This window comes from Patella vulgata, chromosome 1 (genome assembly GCF_932274485.2).
Source record: "Patella vulgata chromosome 1, xgPatVulg1.2, whole genome shotgun sequence".
Classification (NCBI taxonomy): domain Eukaryota; kingdom Metazoa; phylum Mollusca; class Gastropoda; family Patellidae; genus Patella; species Patella vulgata.
This window is the reverse complement of record NC_065879.2, coordinates 29,257,934-29,285,922: the sequence shown is the minus strand read 5'-3', so window position 1 is coordinate 29,285,922 and position 27,989 is coordinate 29,257,934. Positions and strand designations below refer to the sequence as shown.

The 27,989-nt window shown below is 35.1% G+C and overlaps 2 protein-coding genes across 3 annotated transcripts; one reads left to right on the top strand and one right to left on the bottom strand.

Moving 5' to 3' along the window:
- Nucleotides 1-104: 104 nt before the first annotated feature.
- LOC126827100 (putative methyltransferase C9orf114 homolog) lies at nucleotides 105-9,942 on the bottom strand. 2 transcript variants are annotated; one of them, XM_050556297.2, is made up of 11 exons: nucleotides 9,839-9,942; nucleotides 7,350-7,389; nucleotides 7,076-7,201; nucleotides 6,570-6,664; nucleotides 5,905-5,975; nucleotides 5,512-5,651; nucleotides 4,522-4,652; nucleotides 3,388-3,457; nucleotides 2,753-2,954; nucleotides 1,473-1,620; nucleotides 105-202 (listed from the first exon to the last, which is right to left on the bottom strand). In XM_050556297.2, the coding sequence occupies exons 2-11, from the start codon at nucleotides 7,381-7,383 to the stop codon at nucleotides 128-130; spliced, it is 1,092 nt and encodes a 363-aa protein (XP_050412254.2). In that variant the 5' UTR covers nucleotides 7,384-7,389; nucleotides 9,839-9,942; the 3' UTR covers nucleotides 105-127. The 2 variants fall into 2 exon arrangements, with proteins under 2 accessions (XP_050412254.2, XP_050412260.2); XM_050556303.2 differs by lacking the exon at nucleotides 9,839-9,942 and adding an exon at nucleotides 9,713-9,820.
- A 6,868-nt stretch (nucleotides 9,943-16,810) lies between these two features.
- Nucleotides 16,811-23,696, top strand: LOC126827112 (sec1 family domain-containing protein 2). The gene is made up of 9 exons (XM_050556313.2): nucleotides 16,811-16,831; nucleotides 17,775-17,902; nucleotides 18,506-18,721; nucleotides 19,441-19,534; nucleotides 20,059-20,122; nucleotides 21,178-21,280; nucleotides 21,959-22,114; nucleotides 22,581-22,713; nucleotides 22,953-23,696. The coding sequence occupies exons 2-9, from the start codon at nucleotides 17,784-17,786 to the stop codon at nucleotides 23,037-23,039; spliced, it is 972 nt and encodes a 323-aa protein (XP_050412270.1). The 5' UTR covers nucleotides 16,811-16,831; nucleotides 17,775-17,783; the 3' UTR covers nucleotides 23,040-23,696.
- The last annotated feature ends 4,293 nt before the right edge of the window (nucleotides 23,697-27,989 follow it).

Genomic DNA, 27,989 nt, shown 5'->3' with positions numbered 1-27,989 from the left:
GCTTTAAGCTGCTTGGTGGGCTGTCTCCGTTGCCTGGAAATCTTAGTTTACCTAATCAATAAGCCACAATGTTCATTTTCTATTAATATAACTCAACAGCTCAATTAATATTTAAAAGTTTTATTGGTCAAGAGCGTTCTGGTTTAAAACCTGATGATATAAGTTTTGGTCTCAGAGCTGACATGGTTATCAAGATGGCCTCCTGAAAAACAAAATTAATCTGCGTATCATTTATGTACATGTAGGCATACATACGTAAGTAACCTGATTTGTGACTTTAATATTAATCTTAAACCTATATTACTTCTTCGATCCAATGTCGTCTGGTGCTCCAAAGAAATGGATATTGATTGAATGGGTCAAAGCATCTGTCAAATACGAGGACTAGATGTAAACGCTCTCAATTGAACCACAATCTAATTAAAATATAGATCTATATTTCGTTTCGTTTTTTATACTTTCGATGGCCTACACTACATGTAGATCTAACAAGTTATAGTGGGAGTTCACGTTCTATGACGTCAGGTACTAAGCAAGTGACATTTGACCCGATAACGTCAGTCATTCGATTAACCAATTAGCGACCGCCATGCTTTTTTAAATCTACTTTTGCTTTGTTTTGATTTCTATCGCTGGTAATGTCTACCCACAGTTCCGCGCAAAAAAGGTCAAACGCTCGATTCGACAGACCATTTGATTGGCTGACCCCTCATTTCAAGCAGAACACGAGTTAAATAACAAGTCTTCCAGATCCAAGTGTAGTAAAGACAAGTAAAAACGAAATTTTGAACTATAAAAAACGAAACGAAATTGGATCTGTGTTTTAATCAGATTGATTGAACCAGTGCATTCTAAGACCAGTATTTTTGATATATGCCCCTATTGGCTAGTGAGCCTAGTGTGCTAGCCAATGAATGTCTACAATATAATGACTGCAGTAAAATATCAGGTTCATTCTCTGTATCCCCAGTTGTCTCATTCCGTGCTAGTCCCCTATGTCCTGGGTTAATCTATGGGGTATTGACATATTCAAATTATTTCCCCTTGATCGTAGCTTAAGTCTGCGAAGCAATCAAAAAACAGTTTTCAAATCAGTCTTAGCCATATTGTTTACGTTCACAACAATATGCCGATATCAACCTGGCACACTATAAGCCAGCACACTATAAGGATATTCACCACACCATAAGCAGAAATCAAGCTGGCATGCTATAAGAAATTTGTTGGACAACCGTGACTGCAATGAAATCACATGATTTATATAGCTAATCCGAGCCACCAAAAAAATAACATAAAATGTCTTGATAAGTAAGGGTGAATTTTCAAAAAATAGTTTTCTTATGACTTCTGAATGTATCATGCTTTTGATATCAGTATTTGTAAGTAAGGTCTAATTCAAATTTTTCAGTCAAGTTTCCTAAAGAATCTACTATGGGAAACTATGTACATTTGATAAATAGAATGATTTATACCTCTGTTCTAATTGTTCTAGAGCCTTGATTAGGACATGTGTTGAGATAATGTTGAAATAATAATGAAGGATCATCAATGTTGAGTGTACTGTCAGCTGCTAGACTAGTTTCTAAACCTTGAACTCCTCCAAAGACAATAATACCATGCCTATAAATAACACGTTATAATACAATGTTAGAGAATAACCAAAACATTAAGCAAACATTCATAATATGTCCAATTATTCTGATAGGCCATAAACTTAATCAATTCAATTAAAACTAGTAGAAATGAAATGAAATGGGGTTTAACGTCCTACTGTTCTGCTCGACTGGCCTAATAAAGATGGGCATACGCCATACATACAGTGTGCTATGAGGGATATTTTGCTCAGGAAGCGGCACTATAGCCTCCTCTTCTATCGAGTTAACTGCCAAGGGATCTTTTACGTGCACGCCAATGTGTGACTAGACAGCTGTCCTTGTCAGGCCCTCCATCCTGCACCACTGACAAGGGGAAACTATGTTGGAAAATCCTGATGAACTTTCTCGGCCAATGCAGGAATCGATCAAGCGACCTCCAGGCTAGCGAGCCAGCGTCCTACCCACTTAGCCATTGTGGCTCCCCTAAAACTAGTAGCCTTACACATGGAATGAAATGTTCTGCTCCTAAACTGGGCTAATGAAGATGGGCAGCAGCGCTACGGCCTACTCTTATATCAAATTCCAACTGCCAAGGGATCTTTTACGTGCACGCCAATATGTACACAGGACCTCGGTTTTTCGTCCCATCCGAATGACTAGATAGCTATCCTTGTCCGGCCCTCCATCCTGCATCACTGACAAGGGGGAAACCACGATGGAAAATCTGGATGAACTTTCTCGGCCAATGCATGGATCGAACACCTGACCTCCAGGCTAGCGAGCCAGAGTCTTATCCACTTAGCCACGTGATCCCCACCACACAAAATGACTACTGCTTGGTAATGACTGATTACTACACTACGCTGGACCAATATAGGAGATGATGGTGCTAAAGAGTACTTTTAACTTTGAAGCCATGCTTTGTTAAATTAAAATGGTGATAATCAGAATATAAAGCTGTCCTTTTGACTATAAATTTATTTTTACCAGTACTAGGAAATAAAAAACAGAGATGCAATATTATGATCGGTCACCTTTTTTACATTCTTTTCATGCACTAATGTTTCCTTGATTTACAGTATTGCCATATTGGTAAATAAGACAATACTACATTCACTTGATTTGAGAACAAAAAGAATGGCATTCAAAAAACTTACTTAAACGTAGGCGGTTCAAAATCATCAACCGAATCTCCTCTTTCTGAAGTTCCAATAGTTAAATCATAACCGCCTTTATGTGGACATTGTGTTAAAACTGATGACAGATTGGCTGCTAGACGTAAATTATAACCCCAGTAAAGCCCAGATTCTATTCTAGGTGTAGATGGAGACACAACTTTACCTTTTATTAGTTTTTCATCTGCAAAGTACAAAATGACAGTATTTATTATAACCCCAGAATATGTAGCTCTAGGGCAAGGTATTGATCATCTTGCTTTTCACAACACAAATATATTGTCAAATTTTGCTTAATGCTTTTAGTTGCAGGGTGTTAGGAGAATAGGAGAAGGGAAGCCCTTTTTCAAATTCAAATGAGGTCATATGTATTCAGTCATACTTTGTAAATCTGTTTTTGCGAAGGTAAATTTGCAAAATTGTGTGCCGATTTGGACTTCTTAAATGAGAAGTGGTATCTGGACAGGTATTCTAGAAAAAGTAAGCAGATGTAGAATATTTTGAGGTATGAATTCAGTACCAATCTTTTACCAAATTTCCAGTGATTCTGATTGTTGATATTTAATTTTCTAACTAGATCAATGAAATGACTACAGTAATAAATTACCAGTACATACCAGACGTATTTAAATCTAACTGTATAGTTACACGAACACCTGCTTCTAGCTGTCTATCTATTAATACATCCTAGAAATATCAAACATACTACAGTACTTGGCATCAGTGCTTTAGACTTTTTTTTGTTGGTTTCGGGTAAAAAGTAAGTTTTGATCTGACATGATTTAACTACACATTTACAAGGGTGTTTAAATTAGGTTGTATGTAAAATTTTCAGACAATACTCATAAGATACAGTCATTTTAATTGCAAGTTGTAGTGCATAATACCTTACTCTTATACTGTACATAGATTTTCATTAATTATGCAAGACTAACGAGCTGGCAAGTCACAAAACAGGGTTCTCAATAGGACCATTTTGCTGTCATAAACCCTATTCACATACATTACCATTTTTAAATTTTTAGTAGTGTAAATTGGTCAATTGTAAGTATTCTGTTCTGAGAAAAGTTCCAAGCTGGACTGTCAAAGTGAAATGGTCTTGCAGTGCAAATGGTATCTCTTCTGTGAACAGTTTTCTGTCCATGGGTGAATATCAAGTTTGGCCCTTGGAACCTATTTCCTGCTAACAATGCAATGCAGGCTATTTATAAACAATATGACTATTCGCTTTCGTCTACTCTCATAGGCTGTCGTAGGGTGATATCATTTTAGTGAGACTGCTAACACATTCAAGATGAGCATCAAGTCGCTCGAAAAATACTAATTTCTATGGAATTTTTTCCATAATTCTCAATAATACAGAAAATGAATGGGCCAAATAAATGTAACCTTATCACCCACATTTGTTTTCATCGGGGTAACCTTTTCTGTGAAGAGTTCCACATTTAGTGTGCCAGGAACAGTTATTGTATAGCAATGTAACCAGTTCAACATCTTCAGTTTTATCGCTGCCAAGTGTAAATGCAACTAATGTGCATCTGACAATCTACCTGTCATCGGAAATTTACTGTCAGTCAATGTGCATCTGACAATCTACCTGTCATCGGAAAGTTTAATTGCCAGTCAATGTGCATCTAACAATCCATCCCCATGACCATTTGATAATTTGACAGTCAGTGTGCATCTGACTGCAATATATTTGCCAACTAATTTACAAAGAAGTTTAATAAAATGTGAATAACACTACCTACTCTTTGATATAATCCAACATTAACAAAAGATTTTCCAGATTTTGGAGGTTTATCTAATACCACACCTTCTCGATATTCTACAACATCAGATGCCCTCATATGATGTGGACTATCCAATGGATTCAATAACCCTACAAATATAAAGACAGGTTGTGACTTACAACTTTAATCAATCCAGATGTTTATAAATCTGTTTAATTTTTTGAAGCTTTGAATCCCAGTAAGTTTGAAAAAAAAAACTTTTAATAACCCTGACTTTAATTACAAGTTCTTGTTGACAAGAGAGAGAGAGAGCAATGGGGCTTAACGTCCACTCAACACAAACTAGGTCATTTTGGGACTAACACACGGTTCAATTTTATTTCAATAATTCGCTTGCGCGTAGGGGTCTTTAGCAGTGGGAGGAAACCGGAGGACCCAGAGAAAACCCACGAGGTTGGAGAGGCGACCCTACTCCTTGTCACGTACAACCAGGGATTCGAAACCACGCCAGTAGGCTCAATGACAGACTTTATGATACAGCATGCACGTGCTAACCATTCAGCCATCCAACCCCCCTTGTTGACAAGAGCAATGGCTGCACATAATTGATGTGGAAATATATATTTTGATACAGTTTGATATTACTAGTCAAAACTATTCTAGTGAGTTTTCAACTACAAGTCACCAGTAATGCTGATGTTCCCCAACTCAATCCAAAGAATGAATAGATAACTCATTTATCTTTTTATAAAGCACTTAAAAATCAAATTGCTTATTACTTTGCTTAACCTGAGCAGAATATGCTCGTTATCGAACTTAGTCAAGGTATTGATGTTTTTCAATACTCTTAAGAAACCAACATATGCATTGGCTCTTTAAATAAAAAATTTAATGATAAGCATTGTCTTATAAAGTGAAATTTTTAGGTTTATTTACCAGTGCATCCTAAATGTACATACTAAAAGAAACATGACTGGCTATCCTTCTATTTGAAATATCATACTATACCTGCATATTTCAAGTCTTCATGCATAGGAAAAAAGTTTTTACGTAAGTACTGAGGACATTCTAAAAATTGAAGAATTCTTGCCATCTGAACATTTCCTTTGCCTTTTTTAAGTCTAGAATTGTCATAACTATCTTTTTCACTATAAATAAAAATGAAAAGAGGTCAAAATAATATATATACTGCAATTATACTATATAAGAAAGAACATAATCTGTAAACTTGATGGTGCTATTGTCAAAAACCTTTTAGAGTTCAACAGAGAAGAGAGGGGGTAACACCTATGCAAGGTTTGTCTATGCAACACAAACCAGGTACCCACATATGACAAATATCTTTAAAATGTGGGTGTATAGAAAAAAGAGAAAGATACAAAGTATATGAGATGAGTTTACCTTAAACCTGCACCAGACTCATCAAAAATAACTATTTCATCCACATTAAATACAACTGCTGCTCTGGCTATCTACAAATACAAACAGTATAACATAAATTGTTAGCAATGCATAATAAATTATAAACTTACACATTACTTAGCCAATGGACATGACCTTATACTTAACATAGTGTATCTGATGTTAAGGCTTTAAATTTCTTAAAGGACCAGTCCCAGATTTTGATATAAATGGGCGCAAAAATGTGAAGAAATAGCCCAATTAGCTTGTCTGAAAATTTCAGTTCAAAATATTGAGCTGTTCAGAAGTGACTGTATGAGGGATTTGGAAATAGAGACAATCACTTACCAGAACATTAGCAATTATATAAAAATGGTTATCCAGTTATTTGGAAATAAAGTAGAATTTGAGGATAGTTACAGGACTAGAATAAAGGTTTCTAAAAGTTTTCCACACAGAACTGGCTTGATCCATTTTGTAACAGCCCCTTTAACCTGAACCATTTTAGATCTAATATTACTATTTTGAGAATATGCATTGACAAGTGATCAAGTAGAAGATTTGTTTTTATCTGTCAAACTTCACTTTGGACTCCGAACATAGAGGTTATCTCCCTTTAAAGAAAATAGTTACTTTCTTATTTCACTACTAAATTACAAAATTACCTGTCCAGCCAAATATGTTCGTAGTTCACGAGACTGTGCATTTTCTAAAATAGAGCCTGGTAATGCTAGTGAGATGGTATAATGTCGGCCACTACCTGAAATATACAAGTTATCTCACTACAAGATCCACTTTAGACACGATTCATTCTCAATTAATCAGTTTTAGCACTAGGGCACTACAAAGGATATCTCTTTACTATAACACCAAGATACATCTTAACAGATAATATTGTTATGCAGCTTGGATAACTGGTCTTAGTAAGAAAGGATTTTATGTTTATAGTAATAAAAATTAGGCCATAAAAAATATATTCTGGTCATCAGACAATCATTCCAAAAAATGTGATACAGGAGAGGGGTTCTTTGCACTTTTTTTATTTTATTTTTTAGTGTACCTAAATGAATTTTAACAAAGATCGGACTTCTCCACTCAACATTCGTCTATCATCTGCTAATCTGAGAACCAGAATATCTTTTTATATGGTTTATCAACATTATAATGGTACTTGATAGATTCAAATCTCTAGAGTTCACTCTTTCTTCTTGTTCTTTTACAAGTTGGTCTCTTTTTTTCTTCTGTTTAATATCTTTGTCCAACTTTTCTTCAAGTCTTTTTCGTTTCAAAGCCTTTTCTAGAAACAAGGAAAAATAATAATAAGACAAATTTCACAAAACTATATCCAGAGTTGCAAAGTGTATTGTAGATTTAATGAGATGACCAGAAGTCATAAATAGCCTTTCAAATTAGACACAGAATGTAGCAGTATGTCTGATACTTACTTTCAGTCCAGGATAAAATCTTTTTTGATTCCATATTTACCTGCCAATAAAAAATTAAATAGAGAGAATGAAAGAAATTTAAATCACATTTCTTTTCTCCTAATTCCATCTATTTATTGTTTTAACTTGTGTTGCAATCAAAACAAAGTGCGATCATTTTAGTTTGGGCAATGAAAAATATGAACTGAAGACAATTACAAGTTTCCAAGTGTATCATCAATTTGATATCATTCTTTCAATCCAATAATGCTAAAAAAAACAACCTGTAAGACCTCGTAAGAAGTGCGCAATCACTTCTAGATTTGACAGTTTTGACTGTACTGTGATATGGTGCAATATTTGATTGTTCATAATGTAAATATATTCTTTATCATCAACTATCTTTTAATTTCTTGTAAATAATTCTTAAATCACCCCATAATTGTAATGTATACCCTGTACATATACATTTAATCTATCATATTATATATCATATTAAAGATATTCATGGCGAATCATGGGTAAAATTTAAGGCCTGTAAAACGAATGTCATTGTTTTTGTGCCGCATTTGTGTTCAAAAGAAAATTCACCCATCCAACTCTCAAACCAAAAATATGATTATAAAAAACCAAAATATTTCAAAAAGCTAAAGCTATAAATTTTGCAGAGATTTTACTGGAATGGGAATTATATTTTTCAATGCAGGTATGTTTATAAAAACCAAAGTTAAGTAGTTTGTCCATAATCGAAGATACCCGTTTAAAATTTACGAAGGTTCCAACAGTCAGTGACTGTAATTTATATACTATTCAAAAAAAGTAGGGGATATTTGATTTTGGGGGCATAATACTAAAATATGCAAATGACTACGAAAAAAGTCACTATAGAACCTAACAGAAGAAACATTTCCAGTTACATGTGACGCCCAAACGCACCAATAGCTACCGCATGGAATGCAGGTGATGCTTGGGATCATCATGGGGGTCCAACCCAAGATTTGCACGACTCTGACTTTGAATGTTACAGTCATTGTGGCATTGAATTCCAGGGTGGAAACATCAGTTTAATTGTTTTAGTGACCAGAAAACAAATTTTGATATGCGTCGGCTTACCCAAAATGAAAGGTTACGTGCCCTTGGCATGCTACAGATCGGCACAACACAGGCGGTTGTGGCGCGGACGATGAATGTTTCTCAGTCTGTCATAAGCAGGCTATGGTCCAGATACCGTGATACACAATCTGTACAGGACAGACCACGCTCAGGTCGACCAAGGGCGACAACTCAAGCCCAGGATCGATTTATCCGTACCTTGGCCTTGAGAAATCGTGTCATCACAGCAAATCAGATCAGCGCTCGTCTTCAAACAGACACTGGTGTGAGAGTGAGTGGCCAGACGATTCGGAATCGACTGCATAGGGGTCACCTTCGCGCCCGACGTCCTCGCGTGATCCCTTGTTTGAGAGATCATCACATCCAGGCAAGACGTCGTTGGTGTAGGGATCGTCAACACTGGGATAATCGACGCTGGAGCAATGTGATGTTTTCAGATGAGTCAAGGTTCACTGTTGATTTTTTGGACAGACGTAGGAGGGTGTGGCGTCGTCGAAACGAGCGCTTCCAAGACGTTAACGTCATCAGACATGATCGATTTGGGGGTGGTTCTGTTATGGTGTGGGGAGGCATCACTGTTGCTGGAAGAACGGCTTTACATGTTGTTGCAGGGCGTGTTACAGGCCAGTACTACCGGGACAACATCTTGGCAGTCCATGTTGTGCCGTTCGCACGACGTCATGGCCGCCGATTCATCTTCCAGGATGACAACGCAAGATGTCACAGGGCCAGGATCGTTACAGGTTACCTCCAACAACAGAACATCACCACATTACCTTGGCCAGCACTGAGTCCCGACCTCTCCCCCATCGAGCATGTCTGGGACATGCTTGGACAGAGGTTACGTCAACGTCAACAACGTCCTGCCAATGTCCAAAAACTTGCTGCTGTGTTGCAACAGGAATGGGACAATCTGGACCAAAATGACCTTAGACGTCTCATTAGGAGTATGCCACGTCGGATCAATGCTTGTTTGGCAAACAGAGGAGGTTTTACCCGTTACTGACTTGGTTGTGATGCTGTGGTAACTTTGCTGTTTGACCCCGGGTATCATTTTACCCTTATAATGGTCAGTCTGTGCCTTACTTAGTCTAACGATCATTTGGAATAAATCGATGAATGTGAACTTCATTTCATTTTGTCATTTGTTTCTTCGTCAGTTTCATTAGGTGACTTTAATAACACTTAAAAATCAAATATCCCCTACTTTTTTTGAATAGTATAATTTGTTTGTGCATTCACATAGGTCTTGCCGGCGTTAATGCACTTGCCTTTTCTTTCCAAATGACCCAAGGACGGTTATTGTGTGTTTGACACTATAGGCAGCATTTTGTCACATTTGTGAAAGGTCGGGGATGTCCACCTAATCATACATACAAGTTATAATTCTTAATTACCAATTGGGTTTAAATATAGGACAGCGTTTCCGAAAAGAAGCACCTTAGTATTGCAATGGCTATATACAACTCACTTCTTTAGAGAACTCACATCAAGGGAAGATAACTCTATGCTACGTGGAAAAAGTCGAAGTATTCTGATCTTCATTCTTCTGCAAAAATCCAAAAATCAGTTTTTTAGAAAGTGTTCATCAAACACCCCATTCGTCTTTTTACAGATGAAAAGGGAAACGTTCAAACGTCTGTGGTAAATCTACCCTCCGTCAATCGCATAATAAGCATATAAATATGGAACATCCTGTGACTAATAAAAGCAGGAGCTAGAACTTGTAAGTTGTAATAGTCCTCATCTAAATTAAATAAAAATAGGCCTAACTTATACTACCGGTAATGTCTAATAATTAGTAAATTACACGGCCTATGAAATGGTAACACAGGCCTGATCGTTGACCAATTTTAATTCACATTCTCCCGGATCTGAACTAGATGAAATGGCCTGACTATTTAAAGTCTAAACTTTATCACATGCACCATTTTTTGACAAAAGTGAAAAGTCGATTGGAGGCCTTTTTGACTTAAAAACTCATTAAAGATGCATTATGAACGATTTAGATAAACGAGCTGGCCGTTCTTGCTATAATAATAATAGATCAAAAATAGATAATGCAAAATGAATAATATATTGAAAATTTCTTTCAAATTACTTTATTCTGAGCGAAGTTATCACAGTTTTGACAAGATGTGGCATAAATTGTTTATTGTCGTAACAATGATATGCCTATTTGTTATTGGAGACTTATTATAACCTAAACTCACCATTTTTAGATTAAATCATTAAATGGTGACCGTTTTAAACCGTTTAAATCTGCTCCATCCGATGGTGTAGTGAGTTTATTATAGGCTTGTCATATGAATAAATGTCTAAATAATAGTTTATATAACATTTGAAGCCAAAATAAAGACCCTATGTTACCAGTCAGTACTCATGCTTCGATTGATATAAGATATGTGGCACTAGTGTCCTCTAAGTCTAAGGTTTTATGGAAGAGTTATAGACACTGTTTTCACTCAGTTAATGAGGGTGTAGCCTACTTGTAATTCGTGCTGAGCATCCCGAGAAGAAACAATTAAGTTGTAGGCTACCCCCCCCACCCTCCGTCATGGAAGATAATTTTGAACAATCTTGTAATAAAACCTTTTTCTATATTAGGTTGTTGTAGATATCCAAACATAAGCTGAAATCCTAGGTTGTACCTGATGATTGTTGTTCTAGAGGACCTGTAATATTTAATAACAATAATGAAGTCTATTGGTCAGTGTAGCAGAGAATTGTGGGAGAAAATAGAAACTAAGTTAAACCATGGTGTAGTATTTATAGACAATGCTTGTGCGGAACTGCTTCACTGGAATGGAGGAATGAACCGTTTCTTATCTGCAGGTGCTCAAGATGTCAGGGAATTTTCTTCATTTGAGGTATGATATGTCAGATTGCAATGCTGCAGTACTATTACATGTAAATAATATACTAGAGTACAGTGCAAGTTAAAATCTCACAGCCTGAAAGGAAATTGAGAATTAAAGTCAAGAGTTTGGAATTGATGTCATCAAAATTATATGTCTTAATTATATAGTATACCCTAAACCAAAGTACAAAATCTAAAAAAAAATGGGGATTAAAAGACAAGAGTTTGAAATCAATGGCATATTATGTCAAATAATACGAAATCAAAACTGGCTTTGGAATTTCTAAACAGAAGCCTTTGTTAAAAACCCTCTTAGAACTTTATAGGCAGAAATAATTATTAACTAATCTTTCTGAATTTATGTTGGTGGTCTATGCTATTGAAAGAAAGAACCCTTTTGATTTTCAATGAGTTGTTCCCCTTAGTCATGAAATTTTGTTAGCACTTAGAGTCTTTCATTATGATCTGATTTTTCTGAAATTTATATGACTTGTTTCACACATAATTGCTTGGATGACTGACCTTGGTGGATGTATGTTTCGTTTGCCTGACAACCCATGTTTGCTTTTTCAGAGTGGCAGTAAATCTCAGATGAAAGGAGTGTTTATATTAAGTACACCTTTATATGATGTGGGTGGTGATATAATAAAAGACATCATAACATCTAGTAACTTTCAGTATGTAATAGTTGTTAGTACTGTTGGTTCTCATGTTCATCTATATAATAAAACTGGTTCTACTGAAGGAGATGAGCAGGCCATTATGGAGAAGTACGAAGAAAAACTTTTACAATGGATGGGAAATATGGTAATTATTCTGTTGCAAATAAATAAGGAAACTAATTATGTGAGCAAAAGATTAATGTGTTAAATTGACCCATCATCAGTCACATCAATTACATGAAGCAATAACATGTGATCTGTCATAGGCTAATCATCAAAACTTAAAATGTTAAAGGTGCTCATTGTGATTTGAGGGATTTTGAATTTGTTGCACACTACAATATTGTGAAATTTGAATCTCTGAAAGGAATATCAATCCAAACATTGTTCAGAAATGAAATGGGGGTTTAGCGTTCTACTTTTCTGCTCCAGCTGGGCTAATGAAGACAGGCATATGCCATACAGTGTGCTATGAGAGAAATTTTGCCCAGATGGCAACGCTATGGCCTACTCTTATATCAAATTCCAACTGCCAAGGGATCTTTTATGTACATGGCAATGTGTACACAGGACCTTGTTTTTTTGTCCCATCTGAACCCAAAAATTGTTCAATTCTGTTTAGTAGTTACATAGATACATGTATGGTGAATTTATAATTTCCCAACATTCAACCTGTGCAGATGATATAAACACATGTATTACTATGCCAAATGCTATGTGTCTGTGGTTAGATGTGGAAAGCCCAGACACATAGAAACTCCCCACAGCCGACTTGTGACACATATATACTCTCTTTTGCTACATATTTTAATAGCCTTGAGATCGTCTAGTATTGCCTCTGGTTATATTTGTTTCTTATTCCCTTCTTAGGACTCACGTTGTGTATATTCTTCTTACTATCTCAGTAGTTAAGACGTTTGTCTTACTAGGAATAACAATGCATCAGTTCGCTTCTACATTTTATATTAAGCTAAGGATACTTAAGTTACAAGCATAGATTACAATATATACAATGCCTAAAATTAACTTGTCTTTTTCCCCACCCCCTAATTTGCAGATCAAGTTTACTGGCGGATGCCAACATCATATGGCTCTCCTACAAATCAATGGGGTCCACTCCATCCGGCTGGTGTCTCTTGAACTTTGGCGTTCTCTCCTGAATTTAGCAGCTGTCTAAAATCTATAGGACCTAAATCAGTTTTATAACATTGACAGTGTCCTTGAGACAGCTCTGTCAATTATTTAATTGGACAAATATTACGTAATTAATATAACGATTGGTTATTAAGCCAAATGATGCAATAGGAATTTTGCAACACAAGTGATAAACATGATATTCTGGCTTCAACAACCCAATCATTTTTTTTTAAGTACATGAGACATGACTTCTCTACAATACATGTATGTGAACCCAATAATTAGTTAAAGATACAGTATGGTCGCAAAGACCATAGTACTACACAAACCAATAGCAGCTATCTATATTTTGATGGACCTTTTTTTTAAACACTGAATCGAAACTGTTTCTTACATTGATATTTTATTTCTATTTTCTTAAATCTTAAAGTGCACATAAGATGAGTGAAAAAACTTTTCTGTGCTTATAGCCACTTTATGCACTTTAAGGCAAGTTCACACCAAAAAAAAGCATCTGACTATATATTTGTATATTAATACAAGTGTCTGTGCTAGTGTACTCATGTCGGTAATCTCTGATTAATCAATACCAACTAAAAGTTGCATAAATTAAATAACGCCTCGATGTTATGAGTGCTGGCGGGATTAAGAAGGCTGATTAGGTAATTATCTTTTGTATGTTGGCCAAATAAAAGAAATAGGTTCACACAAACCTTGTGATATTATTTTTTTGACTTTGCATCTTGATAAATACAAATTAAGACTTACCTGGACTAATTGTGGTCAGGTGTATCTGTCAAACCGTCTCCTCTCACCATTATACCTTTCTCATTTAATCTGACACTAGCAATGTAATCGACTTGGAATTCTTTCCCTTCTAAATTGATAGCTGGGTGTAATATAGTTAGTTGGTGATTCATGTTGATTGCAGTATGCAGTATGCTGATGATCAAGAATGTCTTTACTTTGGACGGAAGAGAATCAACGTCACATTATGTACCTTTTCTTTGCTGGAATTTCCACAACTCTCAACAACACAAAGATAATATGGCATTTTAAAATTCACTCTTAACAATTTCCAGTCACAAGTATGTAATTTATTACAATTCAAGACGAGAAAGGTCCGCTTATAAAAATGCTTTGAATTATAGTGATTTGTAGCTTAAACGTAGATAGTTATAATCAATTAATGATTAGGTCAGTAAGTATGTTAATTGAACCATCAATACACACTAGTCAACTGGTGGTGTGTATGGATAGTGACTTTAATAGTTAGTGTATATTGTATGCACGGTCACCGGCCAATCAACCGGATTAAGGCTGTAATTGAAAAATTGAAAAGTGTTTTCAGGTGTCTGATACGAAAACATTAATATGTCAAATAATTTTAATCAGATTGCTGTGAGCTTGCCGTAAAGTGTATATAGTGACCACTGGCTATAAGTACAGAAAAGTTTGCTTGCTCACCTTATGTGCTCTTTAAATAAATGTTAAATAATCAGTTCAAATACTTTTAAGTGTGGATTAATCTGTGTAATTATCAATGATAAATGCAAATGAAAAAAAATAGCTTTATCTTAAGTGTTTTAACTTCAGTATAGCAATGTAAAGTAGAAATTCCAAATGTATGACCAGTTCTCCTACAGATAGATACTGGCATTGCAGGTATACAAACATAAATATGTGATTATTCTATGTAACTCTTATATTTATAGAATTATACAGCTGAAATAATGATACTGCCATTATTTACTGCTGAAATCAGCAGTGGATGTTTTGTAACACCAGCTTTCTCCAGTTTATTTCCACTACTTGCCACAGATGTTAAACGGGTTGAATTACTTCACAATTCTCATTGTTTAAATAAGGTAAAAACTATTGAAAATTTGATAAAAGCTTCTTTTGAAATTTGAACCATGTTTATATAACTTTATGATTGAATTTACATATATATTTCAAGAAAGGACAAAATCATTTGTTAGAAATGGCCTTCATATCTTTGTTATTATTAAATAAAAAGGTATACCATGTTAGTCCCAAATGTGAAAGCCATTTTTTTTTACATTATTTTCAAAGGCAGAAAAGAAAACATTTGATGAACCAAGTGATATTGAAAATAACCATTTGCCTAAAAGTTATTTAACACTGCTAAAGGTAAAGTAATTTTATATCTAACAAGTCATGACTAAAAGGGTGAATTTTTGAATATAAACAACGTCACAAATATCATGAAAAACAAAACCAGTAGTTTGATTTCAAAATAATATTTAGTGTTGCCCTTTAGATTATGAATGTTTTAATTAATAATCAGTTTGCATGGAACCACCTAGAAAAGTATTCTTGTTTTTATATTAAAAGAAATTTTAGTGAATTTCACTTTTGTAGATGTTTGCTTCTGGATTAAATGGTTTATTCGAAAGTCTGGATGTAAAAGAAGATATTTATTATATAGGTCATACCAGTCGTTGGCTGGCTAATGAATTAGATCTATATACTCCTGCTCGTAATAGAAGGAAGGTAAATTATTTCTTTCTAAGACATTAAGTATGAATACCTTTTTATTAGTAAGACATTTTAATTTTTGTTCATAAAAATTTCCAAACATTGACCCTACATTAGTCAAGATTCTAGTACTAATTTGTGGTAAGAATAATAGGACTGAGAGTCTGTATATAAGACATGACTTTATCAAGTGCTTTAAGAAACATGTATTACAAGGATGTACTAAGCACTTTAAAATTTACAAAGTTAAGAAATCCGAGTTCATTTAATTTTCTTTGTCTGGATAAAAATGAATATCCAATTTTGCTATACAATTTTTTCAGGCATTTTTTTAAACATTTCATATTACAGGTAGCTAAAGGCAAGGCATCTATTGTATTCATAGATAGAACATTAGATCTATGTACACCTGTCACTCATCAGTATGATTGTTTATTAGATAAAATTATCAACATTTTACCTAAGTTACCTGGACATAACAATGATACCTTGATAAATATGAGTAGTCTCTGTTCTGTTAAAAAGTAAGTTGATATTCAGTTCTCTAGAAAGAATATTTAATTGACATGCATATGTCTAACGAGTATATTTTATTTCTCTAATTTCTTGTGTTAAAATAGTTTCCATACTACAGAACTTTAATTACAAATAATTTCTGAAGATGCCAACTACAGTGTTATGATGGTAACTGTCATTTACTGTTTATAAACAAAAAGAGATGATCGCACTATACTGCAGTTACTCAGTTACAGACAGCAAGTTTATTTATTAATTAATTATAGAATAATGTGTACTTTGGGTTGAGAATTGTGGAAACCATATTTCCATTCTAGATGATTAATAAAGAATCTGCAATTGCTGGACATATCTTTTAACACTTCTGAACATGCTATTGAAATATTTTTTCAGCGAGTATATAAATTTGTATGTAGTAAGATATTTGTCAAAAAAGTAGTATTTCATAGAAGTAAGCATATTATATTTATTATTTACTAGGTTAAAAGTTAGAATTATGCTGTGCATTCTGCTCCATAACCAATAGGAGAAATATGATTTATTTTTAAATATTGTAAGTGTATTTGTATATTTTAGTGAAGTAGATGAAACTGTTATAGAAGCTGGTTGTTTAGCTAGAAGTAGTCAATCTCTATCCCAGTCTTCACCAATAAATTCACTAGTCACACCAAAAGTCAAGGTAAATTAATTCACTAGTCACACCAAAAGTCAAGGTTAATCAGTATAAAAATTTAACCTGAAGAATAAATGAAATGGAATCTTATCTTTCTGCGCCAGCCATATATATATCTCAATTCTGGCATTTGAAGCAGCTAAGCTCCAACAATATGAAAATGCTAGAGTTGTGGTAAATGAGCTTGTGCTGGCTAGCTGGAGGTGCTGTGTTTGGCTCACTGGTGGTGTTCAATCCTGATGTGGAGGAGAAAGTTCATCAGAATGTTCCAGCGTGGTTCCCCCTTGTCCTTGATGTGGAAGGAAGGGTCTGGGAAGGACAGCAAATAGTTGTTTGGATGGTACAAAGGTCTTGTGTAAACATTGGTGACACTTTAAAGAACCCTTGACAATTGGAATTCCATTGCTGTCTATGCAAAATTTCCGTCATTGCACACTGTAATTTGTATGCCTGTCTTCCTTAGCTCGATTGGTGCAAAAAATGAAATGGGGTTTAACGTCCCACTGTTCTGCTCCAGCTGGGTAATGAAGAAGGGCATATACCATACAGTGTGTATGAGGATAATTTTGCCTGGACAGCGGCGCTACAGCCCACTCTTATATCGAATTCGATCTGCCAAGGGATCTTTTATGTGCGTGCCAATGTGTACACTGGAGCTTGAATTTTCATCCCATCCGAACGACTAGATCGCTATCCTTGTCAAGCAATCCATCCTGCACGACTGACAAGGGGAAACAACGCCGGAAAATCCCAAGGAACTCGCGACCTCCAGGCTAGCGAGCCAGAGTCTTACTTACTTGCTCCTGGTGCAAAAAAGTATGACCTTAAAACCCCATTTCATTTCATATTGTTACTTGAGACTAGAATAAAGGATTGTAAGAGCTTTGCATATTATATAGAATTAACAAGTTTTATTTACTGACACATATATCTGGGATTTCTCCTTCAAGTTATGATGTTATTTTGTTCACTGTTTATTAAAGGAAGGATTAATGGATGTTAATCGACAGTTAGTAGAATCAGCATCCAATGTAAAACTACCAGTAAAACTTAGTGGTAAACCAGGCCGTGTTACACCTAATGTATTATATGATACATTAAATTTATTCAGGTATTCAGTTATATTATATTTACTAATACTAAATGACATGACTGGTGGCTATTGGTTCAGATATTTATCACAGGTCCTCTATGGAAGCTGCAAGTTTTATACTACGATTATACATGGCAATGAGCTGGTCTAACCTTGCGCTGATCTAACCTAATAGGTTTATCTTTGGTTTCTTCACACTGCTACAGAGCCCTGAGAACATATGAAATAAAGCTATTGACAATGCAGGATGACTGCACAAAAATATAAAATGATATGAAATCTGATTTCGTATCTTACTTTTCTGTACCAACCCTGTGTCTTGTGAAATTTTTATTTCGGGAATCTTTAATGTGCTGCCATGATGGTATACATAGGGTGTTAGTTTTCATCCCATCCGAATGACTAGATGCCGTTCATGCCATGCTTCCTGTTCTGCATCACTGCCTAGGGGAAACCAGGCTGGAAAATCAGAGGCGCTTTTTCAGCCAACACCTGAAACGAACCCCAGTCTGCCTAAAGTATAATTAATTTAAACAAATTATTACCCTCAAATGTAAACTGTCACCTAACTTATATGAACAGTGTTGACATGTTTGTATGTTTTTCTATTTACTATTTCAGAGCAAACTATTCTGCCATTCAGCCTAATTTAGATATTCTACAAGTAGCCATGGCAACAGCACAAACTATATCACACAAAAAGCATGGCAACTTAGATAATATTGTTAGTGTTGAAAAGAAAATTTTACAAATGGTGGGCGATAAAGACAGTCCTAGTATTCTTTGCGAATTAACCAAAATATTGAAGACAGAATCTCAAAAACCTATATCAGAGAGGTAAATGTCCATGTTAAACTTAAACAACTCAAAACCATTTGTCAGGTGTACATTTACATAGATAAGGTTATTACCTTTCTTTTCTATAAGACCATGCATGGGATACTGTGGTGAGGACATAGGACTCAACCTGAATGTTCAGAATTGAATCTTAACATTGATCAAGAAGAACATTGAGGTTTTTACTGATCAGAACATCCAGTCAGTAAGGGTATTTGTAGATAATTACATGAATTAAATGAATTGTGGGTTTAACGTCCTAGTGTTCTGCGCCGACTGGGCTAATGAAGATGGGCATACGACTGGGTTAATGAAGATGGGCATACGTCATACAGTGTGCTATGAGGCAAATTTTGCCTGGACAGCAGCGCTATGGCCTGCTCTTGTATTGAATTCCAAATGCCAAATGAGTATACATTGTCTCTTGCCAGACCCTCTATCCTGTACTACTGATAAGGGGGAACCATGCCGGAAAATACATGAACTAAAAATACAAACTCTAACTGCAAAGGGATCTGAATGAATAGGCACACTTTCCTTTTCTTTCCTTTTAACCCACTCAGATGCCACCCCTGAAAAGTGAGAATTGGGTATGAATAATCCTAAAGTTTCTTCTTGGCCCACAGTGGATCCCAAAACTAGCCAGTGCCAGCTACCACTTGACCACTCCTCGTTGACCATATATGTACTGTAATTTATACATCATATATATTTTTCAGAATATTAAATTTAGATGATATTCTATCACTCCTGATATTTAGTTATTCTTTATCTGGTGCTGATTTTAGTGAAGATGAAGAAAATCAATTTCAGGTATGTTAATTATTGTGAAAGATAGGACAAGGTCAGAGACCATTCTGTCTTAATATCACATCTCATAGTTTCCAGACATGGATGGATTAAGAATTTTAGGGTCCTAGGTCAAACACTGGATGAGAAATATATCTGTTACAAACTGTTTTAACTTAATCTACTAAGGTAAAGGTAAAGGTAAAACATTTTGTGAAGGATAATTAATTGGGTTTGTTTAGCATAACCAGTCATATGTTGACATTTTTTAATACCCTTAATGTACTCTCGATTAGTCTGTTTCATCCATTTGAATTGATAGTTTGCACTATTTAAAGGGTATAAATCGTTTTTGTTTCAATATCTTAAAACAATATTTTTATTCAGGTACATGCCTATGACTATTTCACTACATAAATTTACAAATGTGTAGCTGTAGTTCTGTAGGAAATAATGATGGAAGACACATAAGCTAGTATATGTTATGAATGGTAGACATCCTACATTGTAGATTGAAATCTGAAACAATTATTTTATTATTATTGCAGGCTGATTTAATAGAAGTCATTATAAAAGAAAAAGAAGATTTACCCCCAGTACTGAAAGCTATAAGTAAGATATCTTACAGTTAGTTTTTTGTCTGTTATGAACAGTTCATCATTTTTTACAGGGGTACCACAGAGGGGCAAATTTATACATTTTCAACACACTGACCACACAGGGGCAAATTCATACATTTTTTACTTCTTCTCTTAAACTGCTTGATGGATTTCCTCAAGCATGCTCAACTAAATTTATTAGCCATAATGAGCCAGGGCAGGGGTGGCTTGAAGGGACAAAGTTAGACACAATTTTTTTTTTATACGTCCACATTTTTGTGTTTTGCAGGTAAAACTTGGTTTTTTAAATGTTCACAAAACAGCCTGACACCCCCCCCCCCCCCTCTCTTTTCACGGCTGACCCATGTGGCCCTGGAAACTCTGATAGGCATGTATGTGGTGTTGTCATATCACTCATATGCTCCATTATCCAGAAATATATAGTTTGTCTCTAGATATAGTTTGGTTAGGTGAAATAATGGCCCTGAGCGTCCGCTAACTAGTTAAAGGGCCATATTGTCTGTCATTTTAACGATTTTAGTGTATTACTTGACCGCAGAAACATATGGTTAGAAACCAAAATTATCACCCAAGACTAAATACCATAGGGGTTATAGGGGATTATTTGAAATTGCATCCGTCTTGGACGCCATCTTGAATTTCACAAAACACTCAAGGGTCACTGAGGTTCGCCGGGCAGATTCTGAAAGAGGACATCATAGGCTACTAAAATCAATCATAAAAACAAACTTTGTATACAATTTCCAGGTTCACTCGAAATATTGGGTTTGGTGACCAGACTAATAGGGGCTAGGTAGAGGTTGCTTGAGAGATAATATTTTTACTAGTTTAAAATTATACAGGACCCAAATTTTATGGATAAGTTGATTTTGTAGACGGTGTGTTATGTAACATGAAGAAAGCTAACATTTATTTTTGCCGATATAATTTGTGATATTTAAATGATATATGTGTATATTTTGACTAAATGTGTGTAGATTATGATGAAATGTGTGTATATTTTGATGAAATGTGTGTATATTTTGATGAAATGTGTATATTTTGTAGTTGGAGATACTATAAATAGAAGTATAGTTATGGCTATAGTAGAAGATATCTGGTGTAAACTGGTTGCAATAGGTACAGCCAGACAAAATTTACAACAATTCAGGTACTAAAGAATCATACTGTAAGATTTAGATATAGAGCTGGCTGTTCTTGCCATAATAGTTCAAAACTAGATAACAAAAAATGAACATATTGAAAATTTAATTTGTATTACTTTAACATTTAAATTTCTGCCATCCCATAGTGTAGAGAGCTGATTATTAACTTATGTTAATAAATGTCTAAATAATAATATATATAACATTTGAAGTCAAAATAAAGACCTGTAATAGACAGATTTAGCTCTTACATAATGCCTATTTAACTCTTTAATAATACATTTGAAAATTAATATATAGAACCGTAGAAATAAAAGCTGTTCTAATCTTATTAATATGTATATCTAAAAATTATATTATTTAATGCATTACAGATTTGTTACCTAGTTGTAACTACAAAAGATTTAATCACAACATCTTTATATAGTTCAATCTTTTTACAAGAATCTGATATTTTTTTACATATATTTATTTTCAATTTTTAAAATCTGCCGGAAAGGGGGAAAATCTTTTTACAAGAATCTGATATTTTTTACATATATTTTTTTTCAATTTTTAAAATATGTCGGAAAGGGGGAAAGATGCCACTGCTTTCTGTACTTTTAAAAAGGGAATAATGTTACTATAGATCTAGTTTCATTATTTCCATCAAATATGTAACTTGTTCTTTTTCCCCTTGTTAGTTCTGTATATGAAAGAGGAGGTATAATGGCTCCAACAGAATGTAAACCATTGTTAAATCAAATTATAGAAGAAATATTAAATCCAGCTAAAGGAGAAATATTAGATATTAAATATAAACAAAGTGGTATGAAAGATCTTCTTAAATCAGGATTTGGGTAAGTTTAATAGAGAATCAATAGAAACGTTTTATAATTGAATTGAAAAATGATTTGAGTGAATTTGTCTTTAATCTTGATTTTAGTATTAAGTTGATATTACCACCAGCCTAGCCTGGTCTTATAAGATCAAAGCTGATGTTACTAGCTGGTCATGCTCAGACTTTTTGAAACTACATGTATTACAAGGGAAGTTGTTGTCACCTGTTTTTTTCATCCAATCTCCAAATTCTCACCTCCATTGGCTTTCCTAAGACTTAGATTGACTGGTCTAAAAAGGATTTTGGAAAAAAAAAACAAATTAGAAAATATTAATCGAAGCTGCTAACCATCATTTGAGTGATTTTTATATTGTGGAAAATGACCCTCTAAAAATATCTGTTGAAACATGACTCACTTCGGTTCCGTATTTATAAAAATATCATGAAATGAACAGGAGTAGTATTTATTTTCTGTTTGTTATTAGGTTATTCATGAATGTAAGTAAACCACGACCAAGTGATCATCCATTATTATTACTATATATAGTAGGAGGTGTAACACCTACAGAAGTTAAACATATACAAGATATAGTTCATAAATCTAAAACACATATACAGGTGAGACAATTATTTCATTTGCCTAGTATTGAGATAGCAAAATATAATGTTAGATCTGATAAGTTTTAGTTATAATTTATGTTTATTGTTTAAATCTACATTTGATATACTGATAAGTTAAATTTGAATTATATTTGTGTTTAATCTGTTGAATATACAGTTGATATATTGCAGGTAATATTGTTCCAGTCTATTTTGAATCTAGTTTTAAAATAATTATGAATTATATTTTATTTCAGGTTGTTATTGGTAGTACAAGATTACTGAGAAATACAGACGCCATTTTATCATCATTATCCACTGATAATGTCACATTTCAAACTTAAAAACATACTGTCTCTGTAGTTGTAATAGTCTCAAGTTGACACTCTCAACTAAACCACTAATAGACATCATCTGGAAGAGTTTAAGCATTATTTATCCACTGATAATGTTACATTTCAAACTTAATAAAATACTGTCTTTATGTCAGTAATTGAATAGTCTCAACTAAACCACTAATTTTAATACACATCATCTGGAAAAGTTAAAGAATTATTTATCCATCCACTGTGTAAAATATCTGGGAGTTGTATTTCAATGAAAAAAAGCCTGTCCAACCTCGTGGGTTTTCTCCGGGTCCTCCGGTTTCCTCCCACTGCTAAAGACCCCTACGCGCAAGCGAATTATTGAAATAAAATTAAACTATATGTTACTCCCGAAATGACCTAGTTTGTGTCCAGTGGATGTTAAACACCATCTGTCTGTCTGTCTGTCTCTCTCTCTCTCTCTCTCTCTCTCTCTCTCCCAATGAAGCAAATTGTTGTAACAATAATGAAGATGAAAAAATTAAATAATTATTTCTAGTGGAAGAACTGTTTTTCTAAATCTGCAATTCATATTTGGTGTGAGGGAAAATGTGCAAAGTTTCATGTTTAAAAGTTGTTTATGGAATTTGTTATAGAGTTGTTTTGTAAATACATGTATAATAAAACAATTATATACCTTTATTCAATTTTCTTATTTTCATAATTATGTTCTCCATAATGTTTGTCACATTTTCGCAAGGATATTTTACGAATTGGGTGGAGTGGTGGGAAAAGAATTATGGGGGATCGGCTTGGTTGGAGAAATCAATAAGATCATGAAAAGTAGTCACTAGTGAAACATGAAAAAGAAATAAGACATAGCTGTTAGAGGTTATGTGTATACCAAGCAGCTGGGCAATATTGGGGCCTCTTTATCACTTGATCACCATTTCTATGCAGAGATACACGACTTTATGCTTAAACTATAATATGTTGAAACTAAATCAAGATAAAACTGAGGCAGTGGTTATTGGTCCAAGATCTCGACTCTCAAAATACGTGTCAACCCAAGATGAATTTAAAACTGGTTCAGAAACAATAAACTTCTCACTTTCTTTTAAAAGAAAAATGGCTCAACAAGTTGATGATCTCTCTCCAAATGTTTCTCCCACATAAACCATATTTGAAGCATAAGACATCTCACTATGATTATCCTAGCAGCTTATTCATAGGCGTAGGGGCTCGATGACAGTTAGGGGGGCAGAACCCGAAATACCCGAAAAAATTTCGGGTTTACAGACAGCAGCGACCTTGTATACCCCAAAAGACAATTTTGGAATATTTGACGGCTGCAAACACGTTTTCCTGCTATTGCAGCCGTTGAACAAAGCAACTTCAAAGTGGTCTAATATAGCCTTATTAAGGTGGCTGACTCGGAATTCCAATCAATCGTTTACAGTCCTCGAAGACGGGACCGTTAGGAGTAAATTTTAAAAATTTAACTGCCGCAAACGCGTTTTCCCGATATTTCAGCCAGTGAACAAAGCAACTTCAAGCGGTCTAATATAGCCTAATTAAGGTGGCTGACTCGGAATTCCAATCAATCGTTTACAGTCCTCGAAGACGGGACCGTTGGGAGTAAATTTAAAAAATTTAACTGCCGCAAACGCGTTTTCCCGATATTTCAGCCAGTGAACAAAGCAACTTCAAGCGGTCTAATATAGCCTAATTAAGGTGGCTGACTCGGAATTCCAATCAATCGTTTACAGTCCTCGAAGACGGGACCGTTGGGAGAAAATTTAACTGTCGCAAACGCGTTTTCCTGCTATTTCAGCCGGTGAACAAAGCAACTTCAAAGTGGTCGAATATATATTATAGCCTTATTAAGGTGGCTGACTCGAATTCCAATCAATCGTTTACAGTCAACGAAGACGGGACCGCTGGGAGAAAATTTGGAAAATGTAACTGCCGCAAACGCGTTTTCCTGTTATTCCAGTCTGTGAATACAGCAACTTCAATTTGGTCCAATATAGCCTACCTGGCTGACCCGAATTCCAAACAACCAATCAATCGTCGCGCGGTATTTGGAGGCCTCACCCTCCCGGAGAAAAATTTGAAAATTTAATCACCGTAAATGCGTTTTCTGCTATTCTAGCCCGTGTAAGCAACTCCAAAAGTATCCAATGGTTTTGTAACTGAAATCCCACTCTAATTCTAACCATCCAATCAGACTGTTGCATCTGCATTCACAAATAATAATCGATGCCTGAAAAATGTCGCACAAATCAGAGTGGCTCCAGACAAAATGTTTTAATCCATAGTCAATTCAGTACAAATTCGTGATATTCAATTACAAGAAAAGTAAAATTAGTGTTTTATTAGGGCTCGATGACAGTTAGGGAAGCAAAACTAGAAATGCCCGAAAAATTTCGGATTTATAGACAGCGGCGCCGGTTTTCTTTGAGAGGCGAATGACCCGCCAAGAAAATTTTGGAATATTTGACGGTCGCAAACGCGTTTTACTGCTAGTTTCCTCTGCCGCTTTCCGGCCCGATGCCCGTTTTTCGGGCAATACCTATTTTCGGGCAATACCGTTTTTTCGGGCATACCTATCATAAGAGAGCTTCGGGCATATTTTCGGGCATATGCAGTGGACAAGAAAAAGACGAGAAAATACTTTTCGGGCAGTGTGGATCTCATAGAAATAAGTTAGTTATATTTTTTCTCTAAACGGCTCCTACGCCTATGAGCTTATTTATTATCTATTCGCCTGAAATATCAACATCACCAACGAAATCAAAACTGCTGTGACATAATATAAACTAAAATAAATTTTTCTGTCATATTACACCTGTGTTGAAATCGCTTCCAGTCCCGACAAGAATTGACGGCAAATTTCCTTCTGTAACATATACTATTATTGACATGGTTTAAATCCCTAAGAGACTCAATAGACCAAATGCCAGATGATTACGTAGAGCTTCATTTTCAAAAAAGAAACGGAATTAACTTTTAGATGAACTTTCATCATTTCCGATTTTGATTCAATTCAATTGTATGTCGCGATGAGTCCAGCGCTTTGACCATATCATCATCTGTTTCACATAATGGTTGTATTGTTCAAGTCACTACACATTATATAGTATTAAACTATAATGAAAGAATCGGTATAGTTGGGTTTTTAGGTAACTGGCAAGCTGGCTGTGCCATTAATGCTGTCAAATATTTACCTGGACATTGGACAATTCGTCTTGAATTAGAAGAAGGTAAAAGACATTACAAGTAAAAATGGATTGTAGATAAAAATAGTAAAACTATATTAAGATGGCAGGAAGGAGAAAATAGGACGATATAAATAGATGCTGGGTTAAAAGAATTAAAGATAATTGTTCCATGGATGGACTGAAGAAATTATTGATGACGGAAATTTACCAATTATTCTCTATGTTTTACATCTATATATATAATTCTTTTGTTTTTTCTAGGAAGAACAAAATAAATATCTTTAAACTAAAGTTTAAATATTCATAGTCAGAAATGGCCGATTGATTTGTGAGATAACACGGGTCTATTTATTTTCTATTTTTCATTCGATAATTTATTTATCTTAACAAATTGATAATGATGTTATCTATGATCTTTTAAATTATAGATTAAGAGATTACAGCTGACGATAAAAATCTAATATGATCAATTCCATGTAAATCTGTTGGAGTTGTCGACCCTGTATTAGTAAACCTTTCTGGACGTGTTTTAACCATAATGACAGATGAAACAGAAGCAAATGGAACACCGAAATCCATTTAAAGCCAGAAAACTTGTTAGTTTGGGAAGACTGCACGCACATTGTACACTATGCTTCAAGTCCTTCAGAAATTGAGTATAGAGGACTGGCTGAAAAGTTCTAAGCCTATCTGCGAAAGACCTGCACAAAGTCGATGGTTTCCATTTATTTTTCTACACAGCCCCCTTCGAGGTGTACATACGTTTGCCAACGATGTTGCAAGGTGTGGATGCCGATCAGAAAGAAATTTTCTTCAGCCACCCTAAAAAAAAAACCGTTCACAGCTGACATGACGTCATGAGGAAAATGACGACCGACTCTTTTTCATTTTTGGAAACAGGTTTCATCCATACTTACAAAATCTGGCTAAAAAATTATCAGGATCTGCTTCAAAACGGCGCAGATTGTCACGGGGCGTGCTGGGGGCTCCGAGGGAGGGTAGGCATATCAAGGAGGTAGGTAGAGGGGCAGCACCAGGAAAGTTTTGGTTCTGTCGGACATGTTAGAATTGATTTGACGTATATCTGAGCCATTACATACCGTACACTGACAATTGGTTGAAGGATTAAGTCCTGAAGATCTGAACATGAACACTGTTAGCAACAATCTGTATTTAGTGAGTATTAGTTTAACAGTTAAAATAACCTCAGTATATATTTTGTATACATCTTCATTGTAAAATGAAATGAAATGGGGTTTAACGTCCTACTGTTCACCTGGGCTAATGAAGACGGGCATACGCCATACGGTGCGCTATGAGGGAAATTTTGCCCGGGCAGCGGCGCAACGGCCTACTCTTATATCGAATTTCAACTGCCAAGGTATCTTTTACGTGCACGCCAATGTGTACACGGGACCTCGGTTTTTCGTCCCATCCGAACGACTAGACAGCTGTCCTTGTCAGGCCTTCCATCCTGCATCACTGACAAGGGGAAACCACGACGGAAAATCTGGGTAAACTTTCTCGGCCAATGCAGGGATCGAACACCCGACCTCCAGGCTAGCGAGCCAGCGTCTTACCCACTTAGCCACGTGACCCCCCTATCTTCATTGTACTATGGTTGTCATTATTTGCTTGATAAAGACGGGAGAATCCTCTTCGAAACGTCGCTGAAATAAACTCTTCAAGTAACTTGTATTCCATATAATTGTGTCATGTGTTAACCTCAGTCCAGTTAATAGATTAATCAGTTTACAGAATTCCC